This window comes from Aythya ferina, assembly GCF_964211825.1.
Source record: "Aythya ferina genome assembly, chromosome: 1".
NCBI lineage: Eukaryota > Metazoa > Chordata > Aves > Anseriformes > Anatidae > Aythya > Aythya ferina.
The window spans coordinates 150,636,030-150,648,448 of record NC_140296.1 but is presented as its reverse complement, the minus strand read 5'-3'; the positions used below and the strand labels follow the sequence as shown (position 1 = coordinate 150,648,448).

General features: G+C 43.4%; 2 protein-coding genes across 3 annotated transcripts in view; one reads left to right on the top strand and one right to left on the bottom strand.

Moving 5' to 3' along the window:
• Positions 1-12,419, top strand: part of SYN3 (synapsin III) — a 191,417-nt gene that overhangs the window by 77,440 nt on the left and 101,558 nt on the right. The gene's annotated exons all lie outside the window — the stretch shown is intronic.
• The window catches only part of TIMP3 (TIMP metallopeptidase inhibitor 3), a 37,214-nt gene that overhangs the window by 8,186 nt on the left and 16,609 nt on the right, over positions 1-12,419 (bottom strand). The window contains exon 2 of the mRNA XM_084524030.1: positions 4,332-4,414. Within this exon, the coding sequence (XP_084380156.1) occupies positions 4,332-4,414 (83 nt within the window). The remainder of the gene's footprint in view (positions 1-4,331; positions 4,415-12,419) is intronic.

Sequence of the window (12,419 nt, the reverse complement as noted above, 5' to 3'; positions counted from 1 at the left end):
TGCACCAGCATGCTTTGAGCCCATGATCCCCCTTACAGAAAGGGCCTACAATCTAGATAAATCACTCCTCTGAGGAGCTGCTCGGGTCCTTTCCACAGGACCCTTGCATCTTTCTACGTAACTCCTTGCTTCTTCTGTCCATCAAGCTCTTAATGATTGCCTCTGAGGTAATGCTGAACTGGGATCTGTTTTTTTGACTCCAGCGTCTAATTTCTTGTTCACACTCCCATGGGTCAGCACTGGCATGGTTGCTGAAGGAAGCACGCTCAGCCCCTCAAAAAGCCCTTCAGGTCTACCCCAGTGACCCTCAGCAGTGCCAGCAGCTGAGGTGTTCATCGGCCCAGGGTTGGGGCCAGACAGGGCCCTCATCCTCTGATGACTCAAGAAAACTCACTACTACCTCAGTCCTCAGGAAGAAAATGGAAATTTGACAATCTTCTACAGATGCCTCCTTTCAAAACAAATAAACCATGTTTGGGGGACACACAACACATCCTGTAAGGGCTATTGGACCAGTAAGAAGAAGCCCAACCATAAAGCTAGCCTCTCTCCTAACTGCTACCCTCGGAGTCCTCCTGTGGCCACAAATGTGTATTTTTGGAAACATAATGACAGGGAACCAAGTATTAGCAAGAGTCACGTGCTGTTGCCTGCTAGTGCTGCTCTATTTCCAGCTGTGTCAGCATTCCCCTTCGTAGCGCCCCTGCTGCCTCAGAAACGCACGTGCAAATACTGTAGTGGTTCCTGCTGCATGAGTAACTTCTCCCCGTGACACGATGTTCCTCCCTCCATCCCTCCCATGCAAGGTCACAGCAGATGCCATGGCTTCCAGTCATCTTGCCTAACTTCAGCTCCTTAAAATTCATGTGTTTCATGTGAAGTAGACATCCCTCTCTTGTCAAATGCCAAGGAAAGGCAATTCCAAAACAACTCAGCCCACCCTAAAAAAAAATTAAAAAATAGTCTACAACTCTTAGGCTGAATTATGCTTTGGTGGGTCCTGCCCGTCTCCGTTGACGATCAAGAGAGAAGGGAAGACTCAACACCTCATTTTAGTCTGTCTAAAATTAAACTTTAATCCCACCCTGCTTCTTTCCTCTTGTGCCTATCAGGTTTCACCCCTTTAAGGCTCACCCCTAAAGACTCCCTTCACAGACTAGCAACAAACCAAAGAAAGCCTTCTTGCTTTTGGCAGCCTGTGCTAAGCGTTGCCATGGTCAACCAGGGCTGTGCGTGCACATGGAGCAGAAACATCCTGCCTCCTTGTTTCTCTTGCAGTTGCCTGAAATAGCTTTGGGCCATGCTCAGAGTGCACTGCAGAACATGCATGGGTTAGAGCAGTCCTGTGCAGACCTCTGACACACGATCTTGAAATATTCTTAAATTATTTGAGATTTGAAATACTGTTAAGTTATTTGAGAAGGCAACAAGGGGAGTACTTGAAAAAGCACAAGGCCTTTTCAGGGCCGTGGGCTGACCTTATGCTCTTGCCTAGGCCCCGATCTATTTTAGTTACGAAATTCAGCAGTAAGTTCAGCAGTGTTAGCAAGAGCAAGAATCGGCCACAGCAAGCTCAAGGAGCCTCACGGAAGAAATACAAAGATAATTTGTTGCCTTTTAAGGCTCTCAATGCTCTTCAAAGGCAATTCAGTGCATGCTGCTAGACTAAAAGGCGTGTTTGTTTTTCATCTGCAGGTGCAGGCGGGTTTATAGGTGGCCAAAAAACACTGACATGTTAGTTTTATCTTCAGAGTGGTTCCCATGCAGCTGTGCAGAGCCATAGTTTTCTTTTCAGCAGGAGGACAGTCAGCTTTCACTGGGGTGAGCAAGGGAAAGATGTGCTGCGTCACTCTGAGCTCCCCCACTGCACGGAGCCGAATCTCTCTTTATGCTGAATCCCCTAAGCTCAGCAGAAAGGCAGCAGGGTTTCAGAGAAGGCACTTGGTTTGTTTGTTTATCAGGAACTATGTCCTTGGGACATTCCAGCTCCACCGAGCACTTCAACTGCTTCAGGTTCCTTCCTGCCAAAGGTCACAGTTAAATGTGCAGTGCAACTTCTCACCAACCCACCATTTACGTGGTAGGACACCACATGCCAGCAGAGGCAGCCTGACCAACACACAATCTCCCCTTTAAAATCACTCTTGCCTTTGCCGGAGGTGTAGCTTTCTGACAAAATATTGTAGGACAGCTCCTGAAAAAAGGCAATTGTTCTCTTGTGGTCTTGGCGTGAGGAATTTATGGATTACTGCAGTCTCTGCTGTAAACACTCTGGGCCTGTGCTGCAGAATAACTCAAGGAAAAGAGCCAGGACAGGTTCCTATGTCTTCTTTAAAGATTGACACCATGGTGTCTGGTGACAGGAGAGTGGCTGCTGCTCCATGCAGCGTGCTCACCTTGCCTGGGCTTGTGCTCTTCCCCTTGCCAATAGACACAGAGAAACCTTTTTTTTAAAAAAAACTCCATTACACAAAGACAGACCACCTTTCTTGTTCTGGCAGTGGAACATCAACCACTGGAGTTGAATTCTGAGGGAGCTGTAAGTTCTGCTAGTGCTAGACCAATATGTGATGACAGATTATGCATTTTTCTGGGAAATAAGCACTTGAAGTCATTCAGTTCCTGAGTCATATTTGTTTCCCTTCTCTCATTTGCATGCTTGGCTGTCTGATATCATGAATGTCATCTGACCTTCAGATAGCTGGAGAGTGTGGTGCTGACCTTATTCCTTAGACAAAAATAGAAGGAAAATCAGGGGTTCCTGCTGGGTCTGGAGGAAAAGCTATTTTGCTCACTCTCCTGCACCGCAAGTGCTTTACATCTGAAATCTCTGTGCTTAGGCAGAAGAGCAGTAATATAACACATAATTCACTTTGAGGAACACTGTCATTCTAGATCATCACTGCATCCTGTTCTTTAGCCCTGTGTTAGAAACAAAGCACCAAACCAAGCAGGAGAGAAAGGAGTGGTCATGGACAGATGGAGATGAAATCAAAAAAAGAATAATTGATGAAGCCATTGCAGCCTGTTGATGCTGAGTAGTATTGTGAAGTGAAGTACACCAGCTGAGCTGGACGGTGACAGAGCTGAACAAGAACAGCACAGAGTGCTGCAAGCCTGGTGAAGCCGGGGACTGCTGTCAAAAAAATGGAGTGGCAGCATTGTCTTGCTGCTAACGACATAACCCGTTGCTTTTCCTTTTTTTTACACAAACGCAAGTTAATGAAATCTACATTTCCTTTTGAATCTTAAAAAGATTTTTTTAAGATAAAGGAAATTAATAAGCCCGGCACGTCCCTTATGCAAAGTGGAAGCATTCCACTCTAGTGGGAGAGCCATGCCAGATTTGGCCACGTGTGCGGTTTTGCGATAGTTTATGAAACAGGCTTTGCCTCTCCTCCTCCCAGCTTTGTTGCTTAGCTATAAACTGCCTTATAAAGAGACTTACTGTTACGAGGCAAGCAACTGTTTTTTTTTCTGAACCTTTACTTTGTCTAATATGTTTCAGATTTCTTCAGTGTCTGCCAAGCTTTTCCATTCCCTTTCCTTTTTTTTTTTTTTTTTCCAAGACATAAACCAGTCTTATGACTGGAATCACATAGCCAAGAAAAACAACGTAGGGCTGATTTTTAGCATTACATAACAAGGGGGCAGCTTAAGAAAACGTCCAAAGCAGCAGGTTGAATGCAGTTTGTACACCAAAGAAATCAGGGCTCTGAAGAGAAGCACTTGAGAAACCAAGGAACTAGGGTAGGAGACCTACCTCTTTTCACCTAAAGAGTCAATAGTTCATAGCTCTTCCAACCTGATGATATCTGAAAGCTACAGTGTTTGCTTTAGCTTTATACAAAAACCTCTGCTATATGAGTTTCCTTTGTTCTGTATATGGAAAAAATGCCATCATGCTAACTGGTGGTCACAAGGAGTGCAAGGCAAGAAGAGCTGAGAGAGCACTCTCCCAACGCTGGCAGATCCCCAGCACCACATCTTGAACTTAACAAAAGTGTTGCATGGAAAACCTTGCATTTCCATAGCTTAACACTGTCTATGTTGAACACAAACATGACTCCAGTATCTAGAGTGGCCCATCTGTCCTCCTCTACTACCAGAAACGTTAAAAGAGGAATTCAGGTATTCAGCATTGGATGTCAGGATGACCTCTTCCTGCTCCTTTCCACTCTCCAGACAAATTTCTACCAATTGTTGGTTACCTTCCATTCTGACTGACCAAGAGAACTGTTATTTTAAATACATAATCTTTGTATGTTATCGCATGCTAACTAGAGTCATAATTATATCTGAAAATCTATGCGAAAAGTCTGCAAACATACCTTCATCTGCTTGACTGTGTATCGCATTGTTCCAAATGGTCCATCTTTCATGAGCTTCTTCCCCACAACTTTAGCTCGGATCACTGTCATGAGAGAGTAAAATACAACAAATTATAAATAACTTTACAGTGAGATACAAAAACCATCATAAGATTTAGGCTACACCCTCCAATTCAAAAAAGCCATTTAGGTAACTTACTCTGGAAAATAAAACTCCAGTCCAACCTTCCTCTCCATTTATTCTAAAAATCTCACACACAACAGAGGCATGTAAAATGGGGTGCCAAAGAAAGCAGTAATTTACAGGAAATCCAGTTGTTTGTGAATACTAAGAACAAGCATTATATGTGTTGAAACCCCACTGAAACCTGAAAAACAGACTATGGCTGGGACCAAGGCAAGGTAAAATCTTTGCACCAAGCCAGTGGGATGAAATTTGTATTGAATGCCTTAATTCTCAACATGAAGAATGATGTTCCACGAGGCACCACTTTTGACCTGCAATATCAGTGCCCCATGCAGCTTTTGTTTCCCAATAACCACAAGAGCACACTGGAGCCAGGCCAGTCAGAAGCCACCTGGAGGACAAACTAGAGCTGATCCATCAATCTATACACTGAATCCAGCCTGACACTGGTATCTGCACTGTGCTACAGATGCACCACAGCAACACCAATTGAGACTCAGCCATTACAGATAAGGACCTGGAGGTGATGATGAAGGCTTCATCAAGAGTTTTCCTGATCTTATATTTTTTCACATATTCTACAAAAATTACTGTTCTATATATCCTCTTCTCAAAAAAATAAATAAATAAATAAATCTACAATCACTTGCTTGTTTTGGTAGTAAAGCAAAGCTTAGTAACAGCACATAAATTATTCAGCTAAAGCCCACTACTCTAGAACAATCATATCACATTATAAAAGCACCAGAAGTGGCTTTTTACAAGGGCTTAAGAAAGTGAGATTTGTCAAGACCAGTCCTGAGAAGTATAAGGATCGCCGTTAGAAAACCCTATACCCCAAAAGCCACTTAAACAAACAAAAAAAGGAAGTCAAAATTCCACTAATCAAGAAAAATGAAGACAAACTCACTCTGCTCCAATTTGAATTCTGTGCCTCAGCCAGATTTCTCAAATAAACTTTAAACTTTGTAAGACAGTCCCCTTCTGGCTTTGATTCAAAGGTCCAACAAAACTTTTGTTTATTGAGTGTCAAACTTCTTTCTTAATTTTTTTTCAAATTTCTATTATCCAATGGCAGTAAAGCATATGAATTTGTACAATTTTATTGATTCCACTATTTAAGAACTTGCTCAGACTTCAATTTACTCCCTTCTTCAACATTTCATAGCGGCACTGAAGCATGTCATTCAGGACAGTAAATATGTTTAAAATAAATAGATTCTTCTATTTGTTTCCTCCAGCCACCACCACTAGCAAAGCTACAGAAACCAGATTGCTTAAGTCAATTAAAAATAACACAATTTCTTTAAAGCTTTGTGAATTCCAGGGCACTTCACTAATAATGGAGTCCATAGCAAAGGGTGTCAAAGGTCTTATCTTCATCTGTTGTATAGGTGACATACTGAAATTGAAAAAACTGGTGTTTGCCTGGCACATCTGAAATCAACAATGGAATCTCGTAACTAATTGACAATGACAACAAATATACTAAAAAGCAATTTTGCAAAACAATAGGGTTTCCAAACCAGAACACGATTAGCATCAGAGATGACAATCACGTTCCCAGTCGCTGACAAAACACCTAAAAATCCATTTTCTTCATGTACTTAGCTGCTAGCTTGGCAGCCCATTAACTCCCTGGTTAAAGTAGTGCAGCCACTTCAGAAAGAAGACAGCTTCGATTTATGGACTAATCATCAGCTTCACTAAAGGACCAAAGATTCAGAATGTGCATCTTCACCTGCACATAACAGCATCCCAGTTTCAGCTAACACCACCCACCAGGGAGGTGAAAGGATCCGTGACTAGACAAAGAAATCCTTGTCTCTTTAGATTATTACTCCCCAGTAAGGTTAGTAAGTAGAACCTTAGTGTGGGCTATTGCTTCAAGCTTTTAAGTAAATGGGTCAAGCCCTCTATGTCTCAGAGCTGTTGCCTTTATCATCCAAATGATAAACTTTCTAAGTAAGTTCCTTCCTCTGCCAAAAAGCCTGGAAGCAACAAGGAACCCACCCTGTATCATTTTTCCCATATTAAAGGAAAAGTCAGCCAAGGAGCAAAGGATGCTCCAGCTTAAGTCTACTTGCTGTATTTCGTGAGGCCGATTTCCTGCCCCTTATGGATCAGACACATCTGGGTAAATGGAGAGAAATGCTGGCCAGACAGGACTGCCCAGAGCTCCCAGCTGCAGATCTGCAGCCACGTGTCTCCCAGTTCTCATCTTTGCGCATTCAGACTGCTGTTCACCAGTTACACTGCTGAGCTACTCTTTGCACCTGGTCAAAGGACATTGCTCCTAACTCAGCAGGAGCCACGCATACTTGCCAAAGGACTTGTTCACTCTCTGCAAAGCACTGGAAACTCAAAGTATTTCTGCTGCAAGTTTAGTCCCTGTTACGCTAAAGAAATCAACTCCTTAGATCTGGGGACTCCTATTGTTTCAACAGAATAAGGCACAAGGTGCCATGACTGCTCCCCTGAATTTCTTCCTTCTCCCTGAAGCTCTATTACAGTCCTGCTGTTACTGATGGGAAACTTTATCCCACACAAGTGGTCACCAAAATAGCTGCATATTTTTAAACCACAATTCCTTTGATGTACTGCCTATAAAAATACTCCAAGATGAATGTTTCTCAGTACTTTGGGGTTTCAGGTCAGGTCACTTTGTGGGACTGGAGCAGTTGGCAAGGTCTCACGAGTGATTTGTAATTATTTATGAAAAGTTAAATTAGATGGGGATATAAATCTTGGTAAGATAAGCATGGCAGTCATACTGTGATTCAAAGAGGAGAAACCATACAGGCTGCTTCTCCAAAGTTGACACAATTAAAAAAATGAGGGGGAGAATGAAGAGAGAGAAAGAAAACCGGATATTTAGATGATACTCCAAAAAACTGTCAGGAAAGTAACAACCTGCTGTGGTTGAGGATTCAAGGAACACATCTAACAATGTATCACCAATAGCCAATGTGTGCATCTTTTTTTCCCTCCTTTTAAATGTGAGCTGACTTAATACTTCAGAAAAACAGAGATGGCTCAGAATTGCCACAGGCCTAGCATAGTGCAAACAGCTCATAGTTTGTATTTCATTGGCATCTATATCATGGTTGAAGCTCTCTACATGTGCACATATACATGAACACACACAAAAATCATCTAAACACTTTTCCAAATGACACTGGGTAAGGCAAACAAATGAGAATGGGTACAGGATAAAAAGGCCCTACATGTGCTTTTACTTGTCCAAATGCATACCCATCCAAATCCACTCAAAGGCTCCTTAACTTTATCCCTTACTCTGTGGCCATTTTTTCAAAGATTCATAGGACGAGTAAGTCCAAAGGTAAGATATGGAGCAGGAGAGACACCAGCTTCACAGCTGAGATAGCGGAGAGTGGCCTTTTTCTGAAGAAAGTATTGGACAATAACCGGTGAGGGGAGTGGACCCATGCAAAATTAAGACAAGCATTTGCCAGGCTGAGGAAACAATATGGTGAAAGGACTTGTATTTACAAAATCTTTTCATCTAGGCACCTACCAGCCACCACACATGTAGCAGCAGCAGCTTAGCGGCTCCTTTTCCCCTGTGCAAAAAGCAAAGGCACCAACTATCTTTCCATCCAAGCCTGTGTCCTTTATCGGGATCAGCCACTAGATGGTGACACTACCACAAATCTCACTTTCTGTCAACAAGAGGGCAGTGGTATGTGTGGAAGCTCACACCACGAATCCCAGTTGTACATCCAACCACACCAAGAGAACCAGATGCTTTCTCTCAAGCTGGCTGGTTGTCATCCATGAACAGCAGCTTTAAGTGCAGGCATGCAGCCTTTAGAGACCAGGATTTGCTCCAAACCCATCTCCCTTGTGACCAATTATCATGAAAAGCTCAGGAGAGAAACATCTGCTACAATCTCATTATTGTTTCATGGATTTCTTTTTCTGGTGTGCAATATGATTATTTTTAAGTGAGAAGTTTGGCTGAGACGTACGTTCATTGCACTTAAGTAAATTAAGGATGTGGAGAATTCTTGCTGTTTACTAATGAAGACATAGGGGAGAAGTTATTCTCCCCGCCCGTTCTTCAACATCAGCTACAGCCTGAGGCCACTGGCTACAGCAGGAGCTGGACTGCCAAACCAACCCCAACAGAATGGGGCACTTGGAAATGCCACCTCAACACGCAGTGTGGGACATGCCAAGGAGGAAGACCGCCATTTTACCCATCCAAGGACCTGTGCCCACTCCCAAGAGCAAGTTACTGAGAACTTTTCCCCAAGCTTACTAGCAGCTCTCCCACTCGGCCTGTCTCACAAGAGCTCCTTACGGTGCTGTACATGCCATGGGGCTTCCATCACACAGGGCTATGGCCAGGGGTGTGTTTAAAACTTCCTAGCACCCCTAGCACCCTACTGAGGTATCAGTCAGCTGGCCAAGGCGGGATGCTCTCACACACAGATTTGCTAGCATTGTAGAAATGCTGATGGTGCTGCTTAAAGGATAGAATTGCTCTGTGCTTGTCTCGTGCTCTCCCTCTCTCACACAAGCTCGGTTCCTTTTCCCACACCCCGGCTGATCTGTTAGCAATCATTACCAACACTCTTGGCCTCCCTAATAACAGAGGGCCATAATTTCAAGTGGATTGTGTCCTTTGGACTGGAAGTCTGGCCCAGCTGTACGCAGCCTCTTGGGGACCTGTTAAATTGCCTGGTGGCTGCAGGCTTGCATGAGAAGCCAGCGGGTGGGGCTGTCTCTGGAAGAGGGACAGGAAAACACCCGCTCACCCGTTCCTCCACTTTTATGGCAAAGCAGAACAGAGGGGGAAATGCTGATGCCAGCAGGGGGTCACAAAAGGGCAAAAAACAGATGCAAGTCCCCAGTCTGTCTGATCATTTGTCTGTACTGAAAGACGCATCCTCCCATGTAACCAAAACAGAATTATTTTACAAACTGGAGTATTGAATTTGAAGGCTTCTTGCAAAGACTGAGAAGGCTGAAAAAATACAACAGAGGAGCTTTCTCTTGCCTTGTTCCACCGTGACCTCCAGCCAAAGCCACAAGAGCAATGAAAGCCTCTTTTGCTTTGTCTTGGAACACGCCAAGGGCAGCAGTGCTGCTGGAAAGCATCACTGGAGAAGCTCATCACAAAACCAAAAAAAAAGAGGTAGTGAAGTAAGCAGTTTGCTGCTGGCTGCCTTCCTCTCATACCCCTCACCAGCTAGCTCCCAATTAACTTACTCAACTGACAGCCCAAATCTTGACCTTTTGGCTTTTCATCACACTCTGAGGAACACCGATCAAGAAAGAGCACCCTCTTAACACCAACCGCTTCTACCAGTCAGTAACAACAAAAAATAGCACAGTGGAAAGAACTTGTACTTCCATCAGTAACTACTAAGCTTTCTGGAACATTTTGACTGACATAAGTCTAAATAAAAACAGGAAGGGAAGACACCCAGGTATCTTTCCCTCCAATTTCTGACCAGAACTATTGGCCTTCAAACCACTTTTGGCCTTCGTCCTACAGATCAGAAAACTGTCCCTAACTGTGGCACTGCAAGGCTATTTGAAGCCTGCCCCAGAAAGCAGAAGGCAATTAAATGGGATCATCCAGACCCAAGTTCTACTTGAACCAACTGATCATAAATGCAGTTGCTAAATAGTAAGCAGGTTTTTTATTCCTTTCTATTCTACAGCTTTTCCTAGGCACTGAGAGCCTGTTTGCAGGACACACTGAAATTGCCTCACTTCCAACACCACAAAACAGGCATGACACATTCTTTCACACATGATCAACTGCATCAGACCTCCCATCACTTCAAAAAAAAAGATATAAACTGTTCTAGAAGGGTTTTCCCTATGTGGGAGAAGGCTAATCCTCCCAACAAGACCACACATTAAATATGCAAGGTTGCATGAAACAAGCAGAATTTGGGTTGTGCTTGGCATTTCTCCTGTAGCTTATTAACTGAACACAAATTTTGAGGTGGCATCACTTTTGAGGTAGCAAGCATTTCACTCCCTCTCTATATTGTGCATCTCACCCTATGGAAGCCCAAGCAGTACTGCCTTGGAAATACATCGTGAACAGAAAGAAAAGAGAGTCTTAAACAAGAAACTGAAAATTCTCTTCTAGATATTTCATTCTGGTTCCTACACGCGATTTGGTTGATGCTCAGCTGCCCAGCACTGCCCCTGCATCTAACTCCTCCTGTCAGTTCCCTCACTTTCATACACAGGTAGACTGTTTGGAGGACAGAGAGAAGACTGACAGGAGGAGGAAGAGAAGAGGGATCTAAAATGCATTTTCACCCATTTACAAGAACAATCCTTGAAGTCTATGTGTAGATGGTACGTTTTGTGCCAAGCAAAACCAGCTTCAGGAAATACCTCTTACTAAAACACAAAGAAGCTGAAGGCAGAAAAAAAATAAATCTGTTGTTACTAGCTATTAGTACCTACTGAGTTCAGGAAAGCCAGGCGGGACCAAGAGATTATCTAGAACAGGCAGAGCATGACTAGTTGAGTCATAAGAGTTACATGCATCACTAAGTTAAACTCACAGCTTGCGTCAACAACACATTCTAGGTTTGCTACAGAAGTAAGCAAACAGAGCTGCTGCAGGCTGCAGAACAAGCGTGCCTACAGCTCTCAGGATCTTCTGACAAAATAAAGAGGAACAAAATCCACTCCTGTAAACTAGACATTTCTGTCTCCTTTTTGTCAGGCTTCTTTTTTTTTTTTTTTTCCCCCAACTAAATATTTACCTAGTTGCTGACAGATGAATTCAGTCTAGAGGCAAAAAGCAGTAGTTGAGTATCAGAGTAAAGGAAGGATGAGCAACACAAGTGGAAGAAGCAGGAGTGCCCCACAAACAGAGCGCAGCAGAGCAGCACCTTCTCTTCGTTCTAAGGGATGTTCTCAGAAGAGAGCACATTGCCTTGTTTTGTGTCACTGACAACTAGCAAAGAACGAACTGCTTTCAGTCAAGGTTGGCAGTATTGAAAGGAAACCAACAAAATGCACTTTCAGAGCCAACTTACAACAATGGATAGAAATAATATGCATGTGACTCAAAGCTGGTCAGGTAATGCCTCACTCAAACACCTTTTCCCTGTTCCTTTTGGTCTACATAAGACTTCAAGAGTAAGATTTAACTTAGTCCTAAGTTCTGGATCAAGTATTGTAGACACGGTACATACAGGACAAGGGGAAGCCAGGCTGACACAAGTAAGGCTCTGGTTTCTCACAGCTCTTTGGAAGCATTCGAAGGAGCCACAGCTCTTAGTGTTCCACTCGGAGAATATGGCAGGGCTGAGGTGAGACCAATTAGGGGCAAATGGAAACCACATGCGATTTTAATGAAACAAGGAGCTGGAGTGCATGGCTTACTGCTGCAGGAGCATTTACTGCCTGAAAGGAATGTGCATCTGGCATTGATCGTTTCCCAACCCATCAAGTGAGCTGTAACATAGAAAGCAAATTGGAGCATATGAAGAGAGATGAATTGCCTGAAGAAGTACCGTTAGGGGAACAGCCTTTGCAAGAAGAAAATGTGTCCTCTGGCTGTGATTTAGTGATATGATTGCAAGTGAGGCTGATCGGACATTTCCACAGATCACAATCAGAAGAATAAACTACAAGCACAAGTGTTAGAGTGACTAAAATGGATTGTGTGGTACTTTAAAGAACCTAGGATCACAAAAATCCTGTTCTGAGCTACATGGAGCAGACTCTTACTCCCTGAAGGTCATAGGCACCACTTAAAGAATAAAGTACTGCTGACCATAAGCAAGGGCAACATAGAGTCCTCAAATGCAATGGCTGTTTCTGAAGGTGAATGATGTTGTTCTTATGTGTACCTCAATCAGGTAGACAGTGAGGAGATTTGAAGCTGAAGA